The following is a 25,324-nucleotide window of genomic DNA, read 5'->3' as shown; positions in this document are numbered from 1 at the left end:
AGTAAAACAAAGGCGTCTCTTATCAGTCACCTGTATCCATCAGCCAAAAGAGAAAGTCAGTGAAATGTGTAATGGGCTTGAGGAAACTTTTAGGGGTAAACATTAGATAATTCATTTCTGAAACTTGAGGAATAAAGAAATTCCCCTTGAAGTTTACATCTGTAAAATGAGAACGGGCACCCACCCGTCGAGTTGTTCTGAGGATTAGACTTGGTAAGGCCTGTACAGCACTTGGCAAAGCCCTGAGTCTCCAGTGAGCCCTCCCGTGCTGTCCTGCGCTGACAAGGTAACAGGGCGGCGGGGTCAGTGGCAAGTTAGTGTCCTGCCAACGCAGCACGCAGGGCCCCGAACCCTGCTGGGCAGGCCAGGGAGGACACTGGAGAAGGTGATGCCCGAGCTGAACTTAACCCATCTCTGGGCTGGGCCAGGGGGACGGGGTGAGGCAGAGCAGCAAGGATGCACGACACCCAAGACCCAGAGCAAACAGTCATCAAAATAAGCTTCTATTTGAGAAAAGTGGATTTTCTAAAATCACAAACTTACTTATGAATATTTTTTTTAATTACAACTAGGATTATGCAAAAGCAACTCAAGTCCTCATTTGAATCAAAACATTTCGTCACTGTCTTTACCATATTTACAGTGAGTGCACGTTTTATGCTTCAGTCATCCTCTTCCTCTTCATGCCCTGCTTTCCTCTTTCTGGAGGGTTCACCTGCTGAACAGATACGAGAAAGAAGAGAGACAATTTTCAATACTGAACGTTTGTGGAAATTTAGTCTAAAGCAGTTGGGAGCCAATGTGGGGAGCCAGCCCTTCGCATGGGCTGACTGGCGACCTTATCCACAGACACTGTGTCTGCGGGTCCGACAGTGGGAGCCCGGGCTGCCCGGGCAGCGGTCAGGGCCCAGGGACACTTCTCACTCCATCCTGACTGGGATTCTGCTCATGTTACTTGAAATACATTCCCCTGTTCCTCAGTACTTCACTTTCTCTATGTAAAATTCAGTATTTTAAAGCCTGTCAACTATTTTTCTTAAAGGACTGCTTGTGTTTTATGTGCTTTTCTAGTATGCTTTCAGAGTTTAAAATATATTTTTCACATGAAAAGTGAGTGCCTCCCTTACGCGGTAAGGGACACTGCTCTCACTGCGATGTTTACTCGGCCCTGTAACTCCAGATCCATCGTGCAGCATGCTCAGTGTTCAGAAAACATGGCATGAATGAATGTGGCACAGTGGCAACATAGTGATTCACCTGTATAATTAAGACTTAAAATTTCTTTGGACTCGGAAGTAATTAAAGGAAAATAATTTTAATAACATGGAAATAAAATAACCCTCCACTGCTATACTCAAACACTAAGGGCACCCAGTGCCCACCATGGACACGAGGCCCCTCTCTCTACTGCACTGAACCACTTCAGGTTCTCTGGCCAAGCCCTGCTGTCTCGGGGCCATAGGTCTTTTCTCACTGGCGGGCCCACCCTAACACTCTTCCTTCAACACTGAGCAAGAGGGCACCTTCTCTGGGCAGCCCCCCACCATGCACAGGTGTCAGACCCTCCCCAGGCCAATCATTCCTGGTCCTGTTACTGGATTTATCTCCCCGGGGTTCAGGGAGCTGTGCGGACGTCTGTGCTCCTGGGCTGAGAGCCTCTTCACTCCAGGAGCTGACTTGTGGGTACAAGGCAACCCCCTTCGAACTGAATAAATTTGGTTTTACCTCATCACTGGTGAGTTTCTTTGCTTTGAGTAATCTCTGAGCCTTATCTTCCACTGTCTGAAGAACAGATTCTGGCCTGTTCCTCTGAAAGCAAAGGAACTTTCCATATGGGATTGACCTTCAGAGATGAAGTTCCATGAATTCTCAAATTTTTCTGATGCTGAATATTTTAACTTTCCACTCTATCTTTTTCGCTTGAGGGAAACAGTTTTTTAAGTTTTGATGAAGAGATAGATAATACCTTTCAAACGCGCTTAAATGACTTAGAGTTGAAAGGTTTTGTCCTCAGATGTCTGATCACTTCTAGATACCCGGGGGGCTTTATGCACATCTTTTTTTAAAACTACGAAGTTTAAACTTTGGGTCCATCATCATACAAGCAGGCGAACTGCCTATGAACACATTTTCCTTCATAAGAGCATAAATTATTTAATTGATTTTCTTTATTCTGGGGGTGCCTTATTTACCCAGCTAAGCTTTTGTGTGGGAAAGTGGCTCTACAAAAACAAAGACAAAATAAAAGGCCTTTGTACTGTTGTCCCTGTACTGTTGTCCTAAGTGAGTAAGAGCAGGACGGGTAGTAAGGGCCCACCAGAGCACAGGCGGCCCCGAGACGGTGCAGTGTGACCGGCTCACCTTGGCACGCCCCTCGGGAATGGTTTCTGATGGCATCTCAACCTCCTCCTCCCTCTCATCACTGCTGTGGTCCTGGCAGGCGGGGCTCGGCCCCTGCTGGTTCTGCTTCTCCCGCAAATACATTGTCTCCTGGTGAGCAGAAGCCCTCAAACGTTCTTCTTCTTTCTGTAAAGAAGCAAATAAACTACTGAACTTAAAAAAAAAAACAAAAAACAACTAGCTTAGTGCCCACTTGAAACTATTTCACTACAAAGGAAATGTAAATGCCTAGCCCAGGATAACACCCATTCCCTGTCCTGGATACAGTTCTCTCCATCCGACACCTCTGTTAACCAGACACGGGCATCATCTTGTTTGGTTCTAAGGCGTGAAGACAACACAAAGGTGAAGGACAGAGGCTCCCTCACACCAACCGCCCCATCGGAACAGGCACAGGTTCGGCCGTGGGCTCAGCCGTGTCCCCTGTGCTGCCCGTCAGAGCCCAGGCAGCCGCCACCCAGCAGGTGCCTGAGGCAGGCGGTTTCTCTTCGCCCCTGAGACGGACACCTGACTTGCCCAGGCTCCACCAAACTACCGTGGTGCCCAGATATTCCTGTCTGGGCCCCTCAACCCAGAGAGCTCCCCACAGCTCCTGACGGCAGGATGCAGGACGGGGAGGTGCTGGGGGGGTTCCCTGAGCCCCAAAGTAGAACTTTCGTTCCTGTCCATCAGCCTGGCGGTCCACACGATGGGGTTCACAAGGCAGGGCTGGTGTTAACCAAGTCAGGAATGTCCTTTGACGTTCCTACATCACTGACTACCTGGAACCCAGTTTTATGATACCTGTCAAAGGTTACACTTTTTAAACCATCAGTTTGCCCTGAAATCTCACAGATTGGAGACAGAGCTCCTGAATGTCTGGAGTGCTCTACCTCACCAGTGGCCATTGGCTAGGACCAGTAATACAATTAACCACATGCTTGGAAGGTCAAAGCTAGCTCCCTGATAACTATAAGAATAAAATGGCTGTGGCAATAAGGAATGACAGATCAATATTCTGGAAAGCACAGCTCTTACTACCCTCAAAAAACCCAGGATAAAGCTCAGGCAACATACCTTAATCATCTCTATGCGTTGGCATTCAGGATCACGACCAGCCATTGGTAAGATTCTAATCTTCTGTATCCCCGAGCATCTATTAGCAAGTGGCAGGGTCATCTTTTTATGCGTGGCATAGTCTGTAGAGTGAGGTCTGCGGGAAACAAACAAAAAAGTCTCACTGTATAATAAGAACAGTTGTTGGCAATAGTGCCAACAGCAAACAGCTGTGGACAAAGACATGTCCCTTTAATGGAGCAGAGTGGCAAGGCCACAGTACTGGTGCTTTAGGGCCTTCCTCCTTCTCTGGCTTCCTAAGCAGTTCCCCCTTTAGCCCTGCCTCCCAGGGAAAGCTGATGGGGTGAAGTGGGAGTGGAAGGAAGGAGGAGATGGTGGGGTCCAAGGCTTTTATAAAGAAAACCTGCAAGTACAATCACAGAAGAGACGACATGGGAGATCGTAGTTCCATGAAGGTGGCACAGAGGCCAGAAGGTAGAATTTTTTTTTTTTAATGAAGGTACTGGGGATTGAACCCAGGACCTTGTGCATGCTAAGCACATAATGCACCGCTGAGCTGTACCCACACACCCTGAGGCACAACTTAAGTCCCTCCATCTGGACAAAACTTGAAGAAAAATGAAAGCAAGGAGGCGGGTCGCAGGAGGGGAGCAACATGACAGCCCAGAGGGACAACAACAGCTGGAATAGGAGGCCCTGGTGCAGAAAGCCGCGGATTCCTCACTAATGGAAGGCACATCTTAGGAATCATCCTTAGGGAAATCACAAGGAGAGTGTGGCTGTAAGGAATGAAACTGCACTGGGCAGTCAATATCACCCCCACGTGGAGGAGCTCGGGGCACAAGAGAGGAAAGCACACTGTGGAACTGGTTGTATGTAGGATGCCGGCCTAGCAGAGATCATTAAGGGCCGGACTGGAGCAGTATTTCTTGTGCAAGGCATGATATTTTTACGTATTACTTGACTCAGTGGATAGAGCACCCCTCTGAGGGAGATGTTATCTCCATTTTATAAGATAAGGAAACTAAACACTGCTGAGATTGAGACTTCCTCAAGCTTACACGAGCATTAGTGAAACACAACCCCAGAGCTGTCTGCTGCAGTCTTTGAAACAGCAACATCTTTCTGGAGTATAATTTATATACCATAAAACTCACTCATTTTAATAAATAATTAAAGGATTTTTTAATTTATCAAGCTGTGTGATCTGTACCACAATCTGATTTAAAACATTTCCATGACCCCAGAAAGGACCCTTGCGCGCACCGTGACAGTCTTCTAAGAGCCCCGCTTCTGAAGGGAGGCCGCACAAGGGCCAGTGCGTCCCGCGGAGGGAAGGCGTGAGCAGGCACGCGAACCGCGAAGAAAAGATGCGCGCGCGGCACTGGGCGCCGGCCGCTCGAGCTCAGTGCGCAGCCGCAGCACCGGCCGGCCGGCCCTTTCCTCTGGCGCATGCGCACTGCAGGAGCCGGCGCCCCGGGTAACCGCCCGGGACCAGACCGCGGGCCTGGGGGAGCGGCGGCTCGGAATCACGTCATCTCGGCCGACTCGGGCTTTTTGCACACCCAGGCTCTCTGCCTTGTTGCTCTTAAACTGCAAGGAGCAATACGTCAGTACGAATAGTTACCTAAAGGTGAGTTTGGATTTGAAGACGGCTTGTCCCCGCAGACCCGTGTCTTCGCGAATGAACAGGTGGTTGTAATTGCCCAGCAGCGGGGCTTTGTAGACATCAAACACCTCACTGCCTAAGTGCAGGGACAGGCTGGAAACGAGAAGTCGTCCAGTTATCAGGGTGGGTATCGAGCGAACCCTGCAGCTTCCATTCTACCCCATTAGCTGTTCTTAAACTGCTGTGGGACTGCAGGGTCCCATCCTCTACTGAACTCCTAAGGAATGCGAAGAATTTACCGTCAACAGCTAAGCTACCTTCTTTCCAAATAAAAGGTGGTAAAAATCCATCCTCCTTTCAGCCAGAAATAGAATTTTTTTTATCATTTTCCCACCCTCTACCTCTTTTATTAGTAAAAGAGAAATCTTTTTTTTTCAAACATACCAATTTCTAATTTCTAATAGTCACATTTGGGAGCTAACATTGGGCTTTCACTTCAGTAAGGTAGATACCATGAGTCTAATCACATCTTGGGTCTATTTGTCTCCCTCCAGCACAGCACTGTGCTCTCGACCCTATTTATTCCTATCAGGTGATGCCAGAGGCCTAGATTTTGTTAATTCTTTCATGAAAGATGACCTACGGTCCTACACAGAAAACTTCAGTCTTCCCAGGCCCCCCACCACCACCCAACCCCGGAACTTCCATGCTCTCCAGGACTTTATGCTCACCTCCCATCTGACCACTTGACTATCCGAGCATTGCTTTCTTTAATTTTATTTCCTTCTTTGTCCCGGCGTATCCTCCATCGTAAAGTATTTTCCACCTGATTCAAAACACAAAGGCATTAGAAAATCAGTGTAGGGGGGAGGGTATAGCTCAGTGGTAGAGTGTATATGCCTAGCATGCAGGAGGTCCTGGGTTCAATCCCCAGGACATTATAAATAAACCTAATTACCCCCCTCAAAAAAAACCCTAAAAATAAATTATTAAAAAAAGATCAGAGATTTATTAGCTGTGAAAGAAGAAAAGACAGAAAGAAAGAAACAAAGAGACCAGTGTAACTATGTGTTCTTTTTTCCTCAAGTGATTCATACTCATGTGCCAAGGATTCATAGGCAGTGATAGAATAATCTCACCAAAAAAGAGCTGATTGGGCTCCTCCTGCCACAGATACCTCGAATATTGGTTAAACTCACCAGATGTTCTGTGTAAATCTTCTCTGAGCTTCAGTTCATGGCAGTGGAAGTGGAAATTTGGGGACCACATGAGGTAGGTAGGCAGTTAAAGCAGGGCCTTCTGCCTACTGCAGCCCCATTTGAAGGGCTATGAACCCAATGAAAGAAGGACTAAAAAAGTGCCCATTCGCCTAGTAAAACAGGGAAGCTCTGGGCATTAAATTTTAGAAATGTTTAAAAGAATATACAATTAAGTAATTAACAACAAATTAAAACCTGAGGTGTGTGCTTTACCCTACCCATGTGGCAGGGAACTCCAAATCATAAAAATGGAGCCCGCCACTGCTACCACGGGGGCCCCGGCAGAAGCTCACAGAAAACCCCATTAAAGATGACACGTCCCTGTGAGAGCAATGGTAGGGCTTTGCCAGCCAGGCCTTCTGGAGAGGAACCACCTAACGGCGACGAGGCCTCTTTCTGTGCATAATCTGAATTTCCATAAAGAGCCTGAGATACCCTTATTGTGGGAAGTTGCTCAGACCTCTCCACTGTAAAATTGGAGGCAGTTTTGTACATCTAGCTACATTATTTATCCCGAAGGAAGTCGCTGACAATTTTCAAGAATTTTTATCTGTTCTTCTGTCAAAAATTACAACTGCAAAAGAAAGGTTAGAAAAGTGACAATTCTACAGGGATTTTTAAAAAAGGATATGTACCTTCTCCCCTAGAAATATTCTGAAAAGACACTTAATTCCTTGTTCTAAACAGTTATTTGTTGATTCAAGAGTAAACATAAAAGACCATTTCATAAGCTCAAGTCTCAAATTGTTATCCTTGTGTTTTACTTTATAAAAAGAAAAACGTTACAACAACAACAACCAGGAATCAAGTGTTGGTACCTTTAATTTTATCCTGGTTCTATCTTCCTCGTCAAGCATTTTCTCATCTTCAAATTCATCTTCATAATACTGAGGATCAAAAGGCCTAAAAATTGTTTTTAATGTAGTATTAGCCATTTGTAGTATTGAATATAATACTATCAAATAATAATCTTTACATCTTTAGCATACATTAAAAAAATCACAGTAGACAAACTTCATGTAAAACTTCAAAGTATGCAAATTATTATCACTTCTTGAAATTTGATTTCAAAACATATTACCAAATGTGACGACTGATTCAAAGTTTTTAAATTTTTTTTTGTTCGGTGAAATGTATCTTCTATTTTTTCATATTTTTAAAGAAAAGTGTCATGTTTAATTGCATAAGAGCTTATACTCATGCATCTTCATGAATAATACCAACCAATACTATTTTATTGTCCAAAATCATTGTCTTTTCTAGATTCACAATGGCTTTTGCATTTAACACTAGTGATTTCTCTAGCAAACTTTCTACGCTTATTTTACAATTTTTCCAGCTTTATCAGCTATGTCTGTTCGTTTATAAGGAAGTGCCAAAATGCTAGCAGAATTATCAGCATTAAAACTTTTCCCACAGTAATTCATCATTTTTCTACTATAGCACATCCTAAATTTATTTTTTTTAAAGCCACATGAGAAACCTCCCATCTTGCCGATTAGCCAACTCATTATAAGAAAACATTTACGTTCCACATATTTTTTACTCAGTATCTTGGGGGGGGAACTCTTTTATCAGTCCTCTTACTTGGGTTCTATGCTGAGAAATCTGGGTAGTTTAACAAAGTACAATACATTTCCTAAATCAGAGTAGATACTGGGAATTTCTACTTCTATTTTGGTTTCAGAAATCGGCTCTTCCTCCTGCTGGTCCTGCGGCACTCCACGTCCATCCTAAGAGAGGAATCAGAGGAATCAGAACGTGAGAGCTTGAGCTGACGTGAGAAATGCTCTGGCTCCCCTTCTGCACTGTGCAGATGCAGGTTTGACAGAAGTCAGTTTAGACACCACTTCAGAAACAGAGCAGTCAGCAACCAACCCCTCCAGGCCTCTCCTTAAAATTTCATCCTTTCCTCCCCTCCTCCCCCCAAACCACCATGCAAAACAAGATCTGGTAGCCTGCATTACCAGAAAAAAGTCTCGACACATCTAGCTTGCATAAGATGTTTAACAACAGAAGTGTGAAATTATGCAACCCCTCAATACGAGGTAACTATTTACATCACAGAAGAATGTCCAGAAACACACACTCCTTGGCACAGGTTTGAGTAAGAAAAACTTAAAGGTTTTCAAATGAGTTCTCACAGTCTAGTCCCTAAAGTTTGGTATGAGACTCATTCTGAGCAGTTCCTTCCATTCCCTTTAATATCCAGAAATTCCCAACATAGTTAAGTCACCTGTTCATCAGATATTTCAGACTGTTACTCATTATCCATGTCCTCTCTGTTCAAGAGTTGGATCCATCAGCCTCTGAAACCTTTTCTTAGCTTTGAACAATGGGACCAGTTGAGATTAGTGACTGTACTTACAACAGTCTGTCCTGGAATAGGTGGTTGATTGTCCCCATCACTCTCAGAAGAAATGTCATCTATGTCTCCAAACAGGTCCATGGTCCCACTATAATCTTCAATGTTGGGAGAAAATGCCCAGTATTAATTTCTCTGACTGAAACCCTTAACACAGTTCTCAGCCCATCACCTCAACATATTCCCAAGATTCATAAACCAACCGCAAACTGGCTTGGCTCCCTGAGTCTGGCCGTCAGAAGCCTGACAAGAGCATCTGTGGAGAAGGAAGGTGGCAAAGTTGGTTGGTGGAAGGCAAAGTTGCTGTGACAGCCAGCTTTCAAGAAGGGGACGGTGACTCCTGCCTCTGGTATTCTTGCCCGTGTGCAGTCCCCTCCAACACTGTGTCGTGGTTGGTCTATGTGGGCAATAGAATACAGCCTCGCTTCCAAGGCTGGGCATGACATCGTGGCTTTTCTGCCTCACTTTTTCCCTGGGGTCACTTACTCTAGAGGAAGCCAGCTGCCATGATGGGAAGATACTCAAACTGCTCTGGAGAGGTTCCTGTGGTGAGAAACTGAGGCCTCCTGCCAAGAGCCATGGGAGTGAGCCATCTTGGAAACAGACCCTTCAGCCCCAGACCAGCCTTTACATAACACAGCCTCAGCCAACATCTTGATTGCAGTCTTGTGAGAGACCCTGAGCCAGAACCACCCTGCTAAACCATTCCTGACCCTCAGAAACCATGAGATATATTAATGTTGTTTTAAGCTGGCTCTCTTAGGGTATGGAGTTGGAGAAACTGAGGGGTGGTATGTAGGTCACACAAGATATATCTGCTCTGACACACCCATCTCCCTAAGTCTTCGGATTCCCACAAATTGACTAAAACGTGGGCAGAACACCTGGATGGGCTTTTTTCCCAAAGAACATGCAGAAGGCTAACAGGCACATGGAAAGATGCTCAACATCACTAATCATCAGAGAAACGCAAATCAAAACCACAGTGAGATACCACCTCACACCTGTTAGAATAGCTATCATCAAAAAGTCTACAAATAGCAGGTGTTAGCGAGGCTGTGAAGAAAAGGGAACCCTTGTACACTGTTGGTGGGAATGTAAATTGATGCAGCCACAATGAAAAACAGTATGAAGGTTCCTGAAAAAAACCTAAAAAATTCCTACCATATAATCCAGCAATTCCACTCCTAGGTATATATCTGGAGGAAAAAAAAAAAAGACCAAAAACACTAATTCAAAAATATATATGTACCATAATGTTCATAGCAGCATTGTTTATAATTGCTGAGATATGGAAGCAACCTAAGTGTCCATCAACAGATAAATGGATAAAAAGAGATGTGGTATATATGTACAATGAAATATTACTCAGCTATAAAAATGAAATTCTATTTGCAACAACATGAATGGACCTAAAGGGTATGAGTAAAATAAGCCAGAGAAAGACAAATACTGTACAGTATCACTTATATGTGGAATCTAAAAAATAAATCAGTGAAGATAACCGAACAAACAGACTCCCAGTTATAGAGAACAAACTAGTGGTTACCAGTGGGGAGAGGGGTGGGGGTGGGGGTAAAATAGGAGTAGGGGATTAAGAGGTACAAACTACTGTGTATAAAATGAATAAGGTACAGTGATGTCCTGAACAGCACAGGGAAGATAGCCAATATTTTGTAACTTTACATGAAGTATAATCTATAATTATAAATATTTGAGTCACTATGCTGTACTCTTAAAACTAATATAATATTGTAAATCAACACTACATCAATTAAAAAAAGTTACACAACATTGTAAAATGATTATAAATCAATAAAAAATGTTAAAAAAAAAAAAAAGTTCCCTCAGAGAGGCAAACTGTTTCCCACAGGCAAGGGAGGCTCAGAGGAACTAGGAAATTTGTTTCTCAGCTTCCTCTGAGTCCAAACAGATAACCCCACCCCTAGTTTCTTTCTCAATCAGTGCCCTTTCACGTGAGAGACTTGAAGAGGCTGTGAAGTCAACGATGCTGCAGTTCTGCAACCACACAAAAATATGTTTGATTTTCAGCTACCTCAGTGTTCTGACTACAGAATAAGAGATTTCTTCAGCGCTGTCATGAATCCTCCCTGGTTCTCTGACCATGACTTAAGCTGAAGTTTAAAGATCGAGGCTTGTAAACTCTCTGTAAGTGTTCCAGGGCGCTGGGAAGCATCCATCCCACAGCGCGGCCCTGACCGTCGTCAGGACTGCCTAACAAGCGCAGCAGCCTCTTGAGCCTGCAACCATAGGGACAGCGAGACCCGTCACGGGGCCAGGGCGCACCCTGGGTCACCAGCATCCTGCTTCCCACTGGTGAGGAGCTCAGACCTGCATTCAAACCCAAATCGATCTACACGTCTCACCTTCAGGAATTTGTTTCCTGGACTATCCAGACAGGCCCTAGTTGGGCAACAGGAAACATACCAGTTATCTATACAGATAGAATTTAATATTTTTTAAAATTGTAATTAGCTTTAACGTTGTTCATTAGGTAACAAAAAGTATAGAAAGCACAGAAGGAGCAAATTCAGAGAGCAGCTTCCACCCCTACAGATGAGGGAACAAAGGGAAGAGGTAGAATTATTATTACACTTAAAAAACTTTTGGGGGTGGGGGGAGGGTACAACTCAGGGGTAGGGTGGGTATTTAGCATGCATGAGGACCTGGGTTCAATCCCCAGGACCTCCATTATATAAACAAACCTAATCACCTGCCCCCCCCCCGAAAAATTCAAAACAACAATTTATATACAGGGCCCTTGGAGCGGGAACTCATACCTGAGGAGAAGTGTCCAGTTAGTTCTGATGTCTCTCAGGCTCTTCAAGTCTTGGTAAAGCTGCACACTGGACTGAGCTGCTGCAGGAAGAAACTGCCTCTGCTGGGGTGAAGTGTTGGTGGGCCCCCTGAGAAAAACTGCAAGTAAACAGGAAGCCCCTAGAAAGTTCCACAAACAAACAGGAAGGAGCAATCTCTGCTGTTATCCAGGTTTCCAGTCTTCCTTCTCTAGCGCCCCTAACAGGCAGCACCTGGCAAAGCTGAAATAAGGTTGCAGAGTCTTGCCCTTTATCTCTCAGCCTGGCAGCCTGGTATGGAGGGCTGGTTTGGAGATGAGAGACAAGAGCTTAGTCACTGACACAAGTGAAAGGAAGAAAGGAAGGAAGGAAGGAAGAAAATAAATAAAATAAAAAATGAAATGAAATACAATAAAACAAAACAAAACAAAACAATGTTGCCTTAGAAGGGACAGAGTCAGAATGACGGCTCTTAAAAGCCAGACATAGGGAGAGGGTATAGCTCAAGTGGTAGAGCACACGTTTGGGATGCACAAGGTCCTGGGTTCAATCCCCAGTACCTCCTCCAAATAGAAATAAATAAACCTAATTACCTCCCCCTCATAAAACAAACAAATGAAAGCTAGGCATAGGAGTTTCAACTTAGTAAGCCGAAAAATAGCAAGGGACGGAAGGCTTCTTAGGAATGTGACACAGTGGTGACTTAGGACCGTCTCTTTCCATGTCACTTTTCTTTATAACCAGGCTTCAGGGAAAGCCTCCCACGGCCACAACTGCTAGATTGTATTAACAGCACTAGATCGAGTCCGTTCATAAGGGAAAGATTAATTAGTGTGTGTAGACCACCACCATAGAAAAGAAAAATATTTATCTTAAATATGGATTTAAAACATACCTGATTCTTTGCCATTGCTACCATCAAGGAGTCAGAATTTCCCTCCCTTTGAATATGGGCTCACATTAGTGACTCACTTCTAATGAACAGAATGTGTTAGATTCTGATGTGATTTCCAATACTAGTCATAAAAGGTAATACCAAAAATGGGCAGTACAGCTCTCACTCGGTCTGCTCTCTTGGGGTGCTCACCTTGGGAACCCAGCCTTTGCAGATGTAATTAGTTAAGATGAGGTCACACTGATTGTGGCTGGCCCTAAACCCATTGATTGGTGTCCTTATAAAAAGAGGGAGATCTGGAGACACACTGAGGCACAGAGCAGACACACAGGGAAACGATCCACGTTAAGACAGAGGCAGAGATTAGAGTTATGCTGCCATAAACCAAGGATCACTGGGAGCCACAGAAGCTAAGACACGCAAAGAAGGTGACACCTGATCCAGGCTCCAAACTGTATGGAGTACATTTCTATGGTTTTAAGCCACGCAGTTTGTGGTACTGTTACAGCAGCCCTTGCAAACGAATACAATTATGGAGGCTTTCTTTGTGCCCTTTTTCAAAACTCTGTGCCTGAGAAGGACGCCTCACTCACCTGACCTTGTCCTGGCCAGGAAGCTTCTTTGTGGGGCCTGGAAGAATTCACTGAAACTTGCGACTCAGTGTAAAGCATTAACGAAGTCAACCTGCTTTGGGAGGAGTCAATTTCTTAAACAGAGACTTGCTTTTTAAATTTTTTTTATTACAATTAAAATTACACAAGAGCAAATCAATGTATTTCAATCAAAATAACTCATGTTTACATCATATTTATAAAACAAACTGTACAATAAAATATATAGTTTTCACATTTTGCACTTCAGTCATCATCTTCTTCCTCTTCATCACTGATCACATACTTCTTATGCTTTTTATTTGCTTTATCATCATCTTCTGCTTTTCTCTTTCCAGAAGGTTCACCTTCCTAAACAGATAAAAATTTTCAAGATCTAGAAGTTCATAGAGAATAGTTCTAGAAGGGTTTATCAAAAGTAGCTCTGAGCTGAATGACCCTCTGAAAACCCAAAATAAAAGAACTGGTTTAACTAGAACATTTACCAGATGAATGAAACCAGTGGTTAAGGACATGGCCAGTTTCCACATCTGCAAGTACTGAGGTGTTCAAATATGACTACACAGAGTAATTACAAACTAACTCTAAAACCCGACTTCAGGGCCACGAGGGAGAACGAAGCGGCTGTGACCCAGTCCCGCAGAGGGACGCCGCTGTACGTGGCGGCAGGCACACGGGAAGCTGCGCACAGGCTCTGCCCTGCCAGGGGCCAGGCTCTGCCCACGAAGCCAGCCTACACAGCCCCGTGTCCTGCTGAGAAGTTTTAGCATGCTCAATCACTGAGACGTTTTAAGCATTTCACCTTTTCAGTATCTAAAATTCAGTATTTTAAAGACTGTCCGTTTTTTTTTAAATAACAATGTCTTCTTTTGGAGGTACTAAAAATTCACATTTTAAAAAAAAAACTTGAAAAAATTAAAGGCCTTCATATACAAGTTTTCACTGTTTAAAAAGTCATGTACAGTGTTCTAACAGAAACAAAGAATTCAGTAAGTTATTTAAAAACAATTTTTACAGATTCAAAGATATTGACATCTAAATAATATCAACTATTAATTAAAATGAAATGATACTGAATATGACATTCTAGAACTGCCTTAGACTCCTCACCACAAATTAAACAGGGCAAAACAAACAGTTTGGAGGCTGAAGCCGGACAAGGCCAGGCCTCTGACTACCTATGCAGAGAGGGCTTCCCGGCGCAGCACACGAGCCGGCACGCCCACTTCCCGGTGGTGCCTGTGGCTGGCCCCCAAGGAGCGAGATACCATCTCACACTTGTTTCCTGCCTTACTATCCCAAGTGTATCCCCACAGACCTGAAGCCACAGGAGAATTCAAAGGGGAAAGGTACGAATCCACAGCCGCACTTGCTCCCCAGCTGGCAGCGGTAAAGTTACCCCAACAGCAGGACTGGAGGATGCTTCCCGCCCCAAGGCCGTGACAAGCCTCCCTTCTACTCCTTGGCCTGTGGCATACGCAGATGCTTCTCTCCCAGCCCCACATCAGCAAAGGCAAAGAGCACGCTCCCTCCCCCACCACTCGTCTTTTCATTTATTTTCAGCTGAAGAATCTCACCTTACACACTTCACATGCAAGCCTGTTTGTGGCAACCTTCCCCACCTCCGGTAAACTTCAGTGTGTATGGTCTCTTCAGCTCTAACATTCTTTAATGAGTTTAAATTGAGTGAATAACAGAATAACCGGCATAGTGTTTCTTAAAGGTGGTCGAGCCCATCCTAAAGGACCCCAGGCAGGGCCCAGCGGCTGGGAGGTCAGGAGCAAGGTCAAACCTCTCCCAGAGTCTAATCAGCACCAGTTCTAATCCACTGTCTGGGGTAAGATACCCCGGAATTCTGCTTTGAAAATCCTCCCAGGACTGAGTTCCCCAGCAGCTACAGGCAGGAACAGTAAGCATGCAGGCCTGCCGCTCCCAGGACTTCGAAAGTGAGCGGCAACCTTCAGGAGACTTCATTTTGTTAAATTAGGGATGTGGGATTCTGCCTTCCTGAACTTAGTGGGAATAAGTCCCCGTGCCATGTAAATGCAACAAATGACAAAAGCACTCAGATGAACATAAAGCTTGCTAATATAGCCACGAATACAGGTCCCTATAGACATAGGAACAGGCAGCCCAGTTATGAAGGAGCCATCTTCTGTAAACTCACATTATAAACCAGCTCCCAGAGTTTAAACCAAAATATACCTAAGAATATACATAAAGAAGGGTGTCAAAGCGTCAGAGACCAACACCAAGAGTGTCAAGGCTTCCAGGGAAACACATTCAGAATCCCGATCACGGGAAAGCCCCACACCAGAGGGGCAGCTGGGACCATCCTGGTCCCAAGTCACTGACGGCTCCATGAACAGAGGGGGTTCTAACAGGCGAGGCAGCGCTGCCAAGGGGGGAGTGGGGGTTCCATGAGGCAGAGGGAAGGAGGAGGGAAGAGAGATGCAGAGAAACCAGACCACCGACACCACATCCTGGCCAGTCCTCGGCAGGTTGCCTCTTTCGCACAAGAAAGCTTGTGCGTGACGCCCTTCCTTCTCACTGTCTGCATGTTCCTTTTCACGTTCCTTACCCCCTTCCAGTGTTTCTCCTCCTACCCATCCTTTTATTTTTGGCGTTATTTAGGTTTTCTAAAGTTTTCACTGCTTACCAAAATAAGGGAAGATAAGAAGCTCTATTTGTCTATTCCTTTGTAACTTAGACCCTGACTCACAGCATGCACCGTGATACCTACTTTCATATCTGTTATTCATTATCATACAGCGACCTTACAGGGCAGCGAGCATAAACCCTACAGAACAGGTGAGAAACGTGGACATGTGAGATGACTCGCTCAAGGCCATATAAGCTGTAAAGGGTAGCCCCAAGATTCGGGAATCCAGCTCATTCTAATCCAACCCATGCCCTTTCCACCACGTCAGGGAATGTCCCAGTGGCATGGCGGCTTGGGGTCTGAGGTCTCGCTGTACCTCAGAGGAATACCTAGGCTCACAGCGCGTGGGTGGGGTTTAGTGTGCAATTAAGGAGAGGGACCTCGGGTTATGACCCCATTTCTCTTCTCTCCCCTTGTAACCCAAGCCAGGGTAACTTGAACTGGGGCGATAAGGGGAGAAAGAGGCAGAGGTTGGGAGGTGTAGGCAGAAGTAAAATCTTCATTGTCAGGAAAGGAAGTGGTTACAGGAAGACATAATAGCGAGTACTTCAGTGAGGAGGGTAGAGGGGAGCTCCTGGAACAGACAGATAGGAGGCATTTGCAAGAGACATTTTTAAGTTAGGCAGTTACAAGTCTGCAATTGCCCAGCCTAGAAGAAGGCTATTTGATGAATCACATTTTAAAGATCAACTCTCAGAATACTAGGAATAAACAGAAGTCCCTTGGCACTTTTCAATTTTCATTCAGTTTCTGCTTGCCAAGAAATAAAACAGCGTCTGCTTAGATGAAGATTCCTGTTTGCCAACGGTTCAACACACTGTAAATGCATCGTTAAGATGTTTTCTACCTAATTTAAAACAAATATGTTGCAGAATAATTTAACAATTTTTGTCTAGTTATCTTCCATAGCATGCCACTTCCAAGAATGACTGGAAAATATTAAATGTTGTGATTAACAAACAATAATGCAAGAACAAAATTCTGTTTCATAGGAGAAAAGAGCTCAAAGGAGCTCACAGTTCACAGAAGGCCAAAATGATCAAAACACATTAAAATCATGAATAAAAGGAACCCAACAATGTTCCTGCAACACAACAGAACAATCCTTTGACTAACCGTCCCACTGAAAATAACAATGAAAAAATATAAACAAACCACTGTGATGACAAGAAAAAAAGGTATAATCAGAGGCAGAAAATTCAGTGAAAGCAAGAACCCACAGAGAGAAGCAAAGCACTGAAGCAGGCTTTCTCTTGAAGGCATTTCCCTAACTGTGCGAACGTGAGCTTTGGATTTTATGCCGTGCAGAGTGCTGAGGACAGGAGACAAAGGCCAAGTGGAACAGATAAAGCAGACCCCAAAGGACTGTATCTTTAGTGTTAAGGTGACCTAGAAGTAAGCCGAGGCCCATTTCTCTGAGGCAGGGGTCAGCACACCTTTTTGATAAAGGGCCTGATAGTAAATGTCTTAGGCTTTACAAGACAGATGGTTTCTGTTGCAGCTAATCAACTCTGTCACTGTAGAAGAAAAACATCCACAGACAATATATAAATGAATAAGCATGGGTGGTTTCCAAAAAACCTTTATTTGAAAAAACAGGTGGCAGGCCAGATTAGGTCAGTGGAATGTAATTTGCCAATCCCTGTTCTAAATGACTGCAAGGCTAATTTCTAATCTCAAACATTAGAACTAATTAACAGGGAATTAAAATTTAAAATTCTAGGAGAATTCATAACCACAAGTCAGAACTCATACTTCCAATAAAACTAAAAACACTTTATTCTAAGACTATAAAGTGGTCGGGCAGCAGGTGCCTGGCAGAAGCAGATACATGTCATCTTTGGAGGAATCCATCAATCTAGGCTACATAAATTCCCACTGATCTGAGCTAAGCAAATCAATAGTTTAATCACAGAACACATAGAGAAATAGGTCATCACGAAATAGAGTGAACAGAAGTAACAGGCAGTAAAATCACACATGTAAAGACTTCAGACGTTAGAATTATCAGATATAAAAGACCATACATGTAGGCTTAAAATATTTAAAGGCATAAAAAAGCAGAAACTGAAAAATATTAGTTACGAGGAGGAGTTTTAAAAATGACCAATTTACAAAAGAAATTAAACCTCTAGAGATAAAAATTAAAATAATTAAATTAAAAATGTAATGAAAGAAAGATCAACAACATATTAGACATAGCTGAAGAAAGAAGCAATGAGCTAGAACACCCAGAATACAGAGACAAAAATATGAAATACAGACTGAGAGTCATGGAGGATAAAGTGAAAAAGAATAACATGCATCTAATCAGAGTTTCGCAAAGAAAGGAGAGACAGAATGGTGCAGAAGTAGTATCTGAAGAATAGTTGGCTGAGAAATTTTCAGAACCAGTGAAAGATACCAATCTACAGATTCAGGAAGTCTAATGAATCCCAAATAGAAAAATAAAGAGAAATACAAAATAGATACCACAGTAAAATTCAAGAACACCAAAGATAAAAACAATCTAAAAAGACTTAAATAAGTAAGTCCTGGGGACATAATGTACAGCACACAGACTACAGTTTATAACACTGTACTGTAAATTTAAAGTCACTAAGAGCATAGATCTTACAAGTTCTCATCACAAAAAAAAAAAAATGTGTAACTATTGTGACTCATTGTGCTGATCATTTTGCAATATGTACACATACCGATCAAATCATTACGTTGTACACCAGAACTACTACAATGCTATATAAGTAACATATACAATGTTATACATTTATGTAATCTATATGTTCTATAATTTATACAACATAAAATATATATTATATATAATTTACATGTTATCTAATTAACATACAATGTCAATTATATCTCAAAAAAATACTTAAAATTTCACAGCACCTGTACTCTTATAATTCAAAAAGGATATGGTTAAAAATACAAGTTAAAACTCCTCTGAAATTTTTATTTCAATAATAGATGGAAATGCATTTTACTGAATCACTCAGTGCTATTTCAAATATCAGTTCATCTAATTAAAAAGAAAACAGGTTTTTCTACCATAGCAATTATGTCTCTAATTTAAAAAATACACTGAAAATAAACAAAAAGAGAAAAAGAAGAGATACACTGTCTGATCTACCCACTGTAATGATTTCTCATTCTCTAGCGGAGCCCTGCTATCTCCGAGCCACGTGTCTTTTCCCACAGGCCTTTGCATCTACCGGGCAGGCCTACCCTAACAATCTTCAACTCCCAGCAAGAGGGCACCTTCCCTGGGCACAGATGTCAGACCCTTCTCTGGGCCACTCCCAGTCCTGTCACTGCATTTATCTCACTGAGTTTCAATGAAGTGTGTAGACCTAAGTCTGTATTCTTGGGCTGTGAGCTTCTCTTCATTCCAGGATTTGACTTACAGGTACAAGGTAAACCTCTAGAATTGAATAAATTTGGTCTTACCTCATCACTGGTGAGTTTTTTTGCTTTGAGTAACCTCTGAGCCTTATCTTCTTCTGATCCCTCATCACTGTCTGACGAATAGATTCTGGCTCGTTCCTCTGAAAGCAAAGGAATAAGATTTGTGAGTGACTTTCAAAGAAAGTTTTCTATTTATTCTTGGATTTTTTTTCTGATGGATACCTTTAGTTCCTTCTGTACATTTTTTCCAGAGGAAACAAATAATTAATTTTTTTATTTAAAGGTAAATATAAGTTTAAATATGTTGAAATGAAGCACTTATTCTCTCAAAACACAAGCAGCAGATTTATCTGATCACTTTTAAACATTAAAAAGGCTTGGGTGCAAGATGATTAAAGAGACCACTACTCTTCCAAAATAAGTTTTTAAAGCCTAAGGCAGTCTTTCACTGGAGTAACAGTTAATTCCAAAGTAAGGTTTGAAAATAAAAGCAAGAGGTGGTTTCCTGGTCCTGCAAAGAGCACTTGTTGCCTGGTGGACATTTCAGAGGGAGGTGTTGATAAGTAACAGTCTACACTGATGCCCAAGCCCAGGTGAACCGCAGGTGGAATAAGAGCAGCTGAGGTCAGTGCAGCCCCTCACCTCAGAACCCAGAGCCCTCCCTTTCTCCCAACTTCCTGCCTGTCTGACTACTGGACAGAACTGTACACTGATGAACTTGTCTTAGATTTTTTAATCTCTGGGGAACTGATATTAAATAACTCTCCCTTGTTGAAAATATCCTCAATGGTTTTTGTTTTTATTTAGTTTATTTACTGCCACAATCTTTTCTGTGGGAAACTGGCATTAACAAAAAATAAAAAGTCTCTGTACTACAGTCCTGAAACAAATCATAAGTAGGTAGGAAGGGTGTAATAGTTCACTAGAACAAATGAAGTCACTGTAAAAACAAAAAAAGAGAGAGAGAGAAAGGACTTTCATAGGAAGGTCAGAAAAGGGGGAAATTGGGTGTTCTTATAATTTATCATTCTAACAGGGCAAAACCAGGAACACAGTCATCCAAGGTACCTCTTACATTGTACAGAGATTCCCAAAGCTCTATCAGAGCTAATCTGGGGAGGATTAGATCCTCATTTCACAGATGGGAAACACAGTATTCAGAGATATGAAGTCACTTGCCCGGAGCTGATGAGTGGTAAGAACACTGACAATAGTTTTCGGTAACATTTATTTAGTACTTGTTATATGCCAAGCATTAGAAGAACTACTTTATATGTATTATTTCACTTAATTCTCAAAATAACATCATGGTGTAAATGCTATGGCCAATAGGTTGTTTTTTTCCTACTAAGGTAACAGAAGGGAGGTATTATAACTTTCCAAAAGTCATCCAACTAAAAAGTGGCAGAGCTGAGATCAGAGCAGGCAGACTCAGGAGTCCAACCCAAGTCTTCCACCTTCAGGCTCAGTCTGCTTTTCAGCATGACATTTTGCTGCTGGCTATGGGGAAACTTCTGGAGGCAATCTTGTGGCTGAGACAGACGCCTCAGAAGTCTGATCACCTTGGTTCCAGAACTGTCTATGTACTGACTGAATGCCTTTGGGAAAGCCAATCAACCTCTCAAAGATTCCGTTTCCTCAATAAGAACAAGACAAAAATGAACCTTGAGGGTATTTTGCTAAGTGAAATAAGCAGCACAGAGAAAGACAAACGCTGTATGATCTCACTTACATGTGAGATTAAAAAAAACAAAAACAAAAAAACAAGCTCATAGATACAGAGAAGAGATTAGTGGCTGCCAGAGGTGTGGTACTCAGGGTGGGGGAAAAGGATGAAGGGAGTCAAAAGGCACAAATTCCAGTTACAAGTCCTGGGGATGTAATGTACAGTGTGATGACTAAAGTTGATGATATTGTACTGCATATTTCAAAGTTGCTAAGAGAGCAGATCTTAAAAGTTCCTATCATAAGAAAAAAAATCCTGCAACTACCTTTGGTGGCAGAAGTTAACTAGACTTATTATGGTGATCATTTCACAACATATACAAATATCCAATTATTAGGTTGTACACCTGAAACTTTAATATAATGTTATTAGTTTAGTACTCAATTTAAGAACAAGACAATAGTAGTAACTGGGTCACAACACTGTTATGAGGGTCAAATGGGACACGTTTGAGTGTTTGCCTGGGATTTAGCATGTGCTGAATAAATGTTAACCAGTATAAATTACTTGTGTTTGTGAAAGAAGGGAATGTGCGATGGAGTACTTAAAGAAAACACATGTATTTTCTGAACTTCTTGATTCCTAGAGGGTAATAAAAGAAAAGTTGAGCAAAGTTCCAAATGTAATTGGCAGACTTTCAAACCAGAAAGCAGAAGCTCGAGGGACAAGTCTGAAAGTCAAAGCACAAGCAGCTTCCACCCTTTCAGGCTCACCAGGAAGAGCTCCACAACGACTAGCCCTTTAGACTCTGAAATGTCTCGCTCATTAACACTGGTTCCTTAAACATAAAATATCCAGTGACTCGGCATTCAGAGTATGCTGAATGCAAAGATAGTTCCCGGACCCAAAATGATGAAATTTAATTTCTGCACAAACTCACCTCGAATGCCCCCTTTGTATCGGTTTTTAATGGCGGCTAAGCTGATGGACTCCTCGCCTTCCTCCTCCTCGTCGTATCGGTCAGGTTCCAGGTAACTAGCACTCAGACCCCGCTGGTGCTGTTTCTCTCTCATTCGGCGCTGCTGAGATTCCCTACGAATAGAAGCCCTCAAACGTTCTTCTTCTTTCTGTAAAGAAGCAAATAAACTACTGAACTTGAAAAAAAAAAATGAACTGGCTTAGTGCCCACTTGAAACTATTTCACTATAAAGGACACATAAATGCCTAGCCCAGGATAACACACATTCCCTGTCCTGAGTACAGTTCTCTCCATCCGACACCTCTGTTAACCAGACACGGGCATCGTCTTGTTTGGTTCTAAGGCGTGAAGACAACACAAGGGTGAAGGACAGAGGCTCCCTCACACCAACCGCCCCATCGGAACAGGCACAGGCTCAGCCGTGGGCTCAGCCGTGTCCCCTGTGCTGCCCGTCAGAGCCCAGGCAGCCGCCACCCAGCAGGTGCCTGAGGCAGGCGGTTTCTCTTCGCCCCTGAGACGGACACCTGACTTGCCCAGGCTCCACCAAACTACCATGGTGCCCAGATATTCCTGTCTGGGCCCCTCAACCCAGAGAGCTCCCCACAGCTCCTGACGGCAGGATGCAGGATGGGGAGGTGCTGGGGGGGTGGTCCCTGAGCCCCAAAGTAGAACTTTTGTTCCTGTCCATCAGCCAGGCGGTCCACACGATGGGGTTCACACAAGGCAGGGCCCAGGAGAGGTCAGGGATATTCTGGCATTTCTTTGATTCCTCATTTAATTGCTCTGTATTACTGCATACAACTCTAATTCTGTTGCTAGACATGGTTCCAGTAAGTAGTATGTGGCTGTATGGAGTACAGTGTAAAAAACCAGTGTCAGCAGTCAGGGATTAAGAACCAACTAGCTGACTCCTTTTGCATTTCCATGGAAGCTGGGGGAAGTGAAGGAGGGCCTGAGGGATCTCCCAAGGTGATCCTGGAGTATGCAGGTCCCTCCAGCTCCCCTACCTTCAGAAGAAAAGGGAGGGAAATGGAGCAAGAAGTGAGACTCCAAAGTCAATGCCCCATACACCAGTGGGTTAGGCACTGCTACAGAATATGACGGAGTTAACCTGCCTTGTGAACAAAATATATAGGCAGGGACCCAGGGGCAAACCTTCAGCTGATAGCAAGATTAGTTAAAAAAAAAAAAAAAGTCTTGAGGCAACTAGAGTGTTTTAGCCTCACTATGCCCTGTTGCACTAAGGAATTACATTGCACGAAGCACGCAGGGCAGTGGCCAAGATCTAGCAGGGATCAGAGAAGGCAGAGAAGAATGAGACTGCCGCACTGCCCAGCTTCCCAGACCAAGTGCTGCAGGGAAGGCCAACGGTGTCGATACAAGCACATGCTCCATTGCTTAGTGGCAATGCCCCAGAATTGAGTTTGTACCTAATTGACAGTTAAGTCAAATTTGAAAATCTACCAGGTGGGATGTTATAAACTGACCTTAAAAACCACAAGCTATTCTTTGTCTGATTTTCCTTTAGGCATTCCCCCATTCAAACTTCTGGTCTATTTATGTTTTATTTAGACTAAATCACTAGCATTTATGCTGGTTTTTGACATGCACTCTAAACCAGACGTGGATGATTTAATTATCCTTGAAATTATCTGTGAAAGTTCAGTCACTAGTTAGCCAAACTCAGGACCTGGTGGGAGAGAACCAAAGCCAGGGTCTGTTTTAGGACCATCACCGTATCATCCGCTTGCCAAATGCTTAGGAAGTGATTCCAGCTCCCTGTTCATGCCAGCTGCAAGGAGAAAGGGTCAGCCAATAAGAGATGATGAGCAACACTTTGGGAAATGTCATTTTTTTTTTTTGAGTAAAAGTAAATTTATTAGAGAGATGTTCACAGGGAAGGTGGCGGCGGGGGGTTTAAAGTACAAGTAGATACACACTCCACAGACAGAGTACAGGCTATTTTGGAAGGCAAGAGAGAGAGAGCATGACTTGGGAAATGTTATTCTTAACATACCAAAATTTCAGGAGAAAGCTCAGGCAACATACCTTAATCATCTCTGTGCGCTGACATTCAGGATCACGACCAGCCATTGGTAAGATTCTAATCTTCTGCGTCTTTGAACATCTATCTGCAAGTGACAGGGTCATCTTTCTATGTGTGGCACTGTCTGTAGAGTGAGGTCTGCAGGAAATGAACAAAAACACCTGTTTACCAAATACATTTGTGAGCCAGTCATATCAACACCACCAAAACAGGGGGCCAGTGACCATTTCCTATTCTCTAGAAAAAACAGGCAGGGACACAAAACAATATACTAGGTGGGGACTCTGAACTTTCTTCATTCTGTAGCTCACTAAAATATTCTTATCTCATAAGTAAAGTGAAATACGGAAAGCTGCAGTGAAAAAGTCTTGCACAGCACAGTCATCCTCTAGAAGCAGTAAATGGATGGGTTCAAGCAGCATTTATTCATTGCATATTGAGTTTACTGAATACAGCTAAGCACTGTGTTTTTGTATTTTACATGTTGTATGACTTCACTGTCATAGCTCCTCTATGAGGTAATTTTTACATTTTATTTTTCAAGAAACTGAGGCAAAGAAAAGTTGATAAAGTTGCACAAAGTCATGCAAGTGGAAATGGGACTCAGATACACATCTGATTCCAAAGCCTTTAATTTTGACTACTACAATTCTCAAAAATCGAAGTCATCATTGAGAATACCGTGCCCTCCCTAAAGGTAAGCATTACGCAAGGAGGATGGTCTGCTTAGAATCAAGAAAAGAAAAACATGAGCATTTCACTATAGTGCCTACGCTGTCTAGAGAAGGGGAATGCTCTCACCGGCTGACCTGAGGATCCCGGGTGGCTTAGGAGACACATGCCTGGACTGGTAATGGATACAGCAGCCTGAAGAGCGAGATGACCTCAGCCTCCACACCCACCAACTTACTGCCTTTCCTCTGATCATGTGCACACTAACAACCTCAAATTATCAGTCAGCCTCCCAGATCAATGTTACTAAAAAGAAAGACACACTGACCAGCAAGTATTCTTGGGCCTCTTGACAGTTAAGAGTAATCAGTGGAATTAATAAACTGACATTCTGCCTTACATAACAGTCTCTTGTAAGTTTGGCTGGCATGACCCGGTTCCCTGTGAAACAGCATCTTTTAGTGTCCCAGACAAAATAAGCCTTTGAACCTTCAGAGCTGAGGACCAGATCTTGGTCTTTGGTGAACTAAACTGTGAGGTTATATCCATCAGGAGTCAGGCATTTTGAACATCTACATTTCACTGCTTTTACTGTAACAAATAGTACATTGATGAGAAGAGTTACCTGAATGTGAGTTTGGTCTTAAAGACGGCTTGGCCCTGTAGACCCGTGCCTTGTCTTATAAAAAGGTGGTTGTGATCGCCCTGCAGCGGAGCCTTGTAAACATCAAACACCTCGTTGCCTAAATGCAGGGACATGCTGAAAAGAAGGAACACTTGACATGTTAGTCATAAAGCTTTCATTCTATCATTTGACTTCACTTAAAATGTGATTCAACCGCTGCTTTCTCTCTTTACACAGAATTCAGGGGGAAGACT

The 25,324-nt window shown here is 43.1% G+C and overlaps 2 protein-coding genes and 1 long non-coding RNA gene across 5 annotated transcripts in view; 1 reads left to right on the top strand and 2 right to left on the bottom strand.

Moving 5' to 3' along the window:
* Positions 1–482: 482 nt before the first annotated feature.
* LOC107033912 (RNA polymerase-associated protein LEO1-like) lies at positions 483–11,635 on the bottom strand. 3 transcript variants are annotated; one of them, XM_031672775.2, is made up of 9 exons: positions 11,491–11,635; positions 8,693–8,787; positions 7,912–8,057; positions 7,143–7,227; positions 5,797–5,891; positions 5,084–5,218; positions 3,457–3,592; positions 2,362–2,526; positions 483–715 (listed from the first exon to the last, which is right to left on the bottom strand). In XM_031672775.2, the coding sequence occupies exons 2-9, from the start codon at positions 8,771–8,773 to the stop codon at positions 656–658; spliced, it is 903 nt and encodes a 300-aa protein (XP_031528635.2). In that variant the 5' UTR covers positions 8,774–8,787; positions 11,491–11,635; the 3' UTR covers positions 483–655. The 3 variants fall into 3 exon arrangements, with proteins under 3 accessions (XP_031528635.2, XP_031528634.2, XP_072818515.1); XM_031672774.2 differs by having other exon boundaries at positions 483–718; positions 11,491–11,629; XM_072962414.1 differs by lacking the exons at positions 7,912–8,057; positions 11,491–11,635 and having other exon boundaries at positions 483–718; positions 8,693–8,804.
* Positions 4,940–10,481, top strand: LOC140696791 (uncharacterized). The gene is made up of 2 exons (XR_012073304.1): positions 4,940–5,089; positions 8,012–10,481. It is a non-coding gene; the product is annotated as an uncharacterized lncRNA (long non-coding RNA).
* Positions 11,636–13,119: 1,484 nt separating the features above from the next.
* The window catches only part of LEO1 (LEO1 homolog, Paf1/RNA polymerase II complex component), a 32,977-nt gene continuing 20,772 nt past the window's right edge, over positions 13,120–25,324 (bottom strand). The window contains exons 8-12 of the mRNA XM_006208335.3: positions 25,071–25,205; positions 23,776–23,911; positions 21,688–21,874; positions 19,124–19,221; positions 13,120–13,362 (exon numbers count right to left, since the gene is read on the bottom strand). Of these exons, the coding sequence (XP_006208397.2) occupies positions 13,258–13,362; positions 19,124–19,221; positions 21,688–21,874; positions 23,776–23,911; positions 25,071–25,205 (661 nt within the window). The 3' untranslated portion in view covers positions 13,120–13,257. The remainder of the gene's footprint in view (positions 13,363–19,123; positions 19,222–21,687; positions 21,875–23,775; positions 23,912–25,070; positions 25,206–25,324) is intronic.

This window comes from Vicugna pacos, chromosome 6, assembly GCF_048564905.1.
Source record: "Vicugna pacos chromosome 6, VicPac4, whole genome shotgun sequence".
In the NCBI taxonomy this organism is placed as follows: domain Eukaryota; kingdom Metazoa; phylum Chordata; class Mammalia; order Artiodactyla; family Camelidae; genus Vicugna; species Vicugna pacos.
The sequence above is the reverse complement of the archived record's forward strand: the minus strand, read 5'-3'. Positions and strand labels throughout refer to the sequence as shown.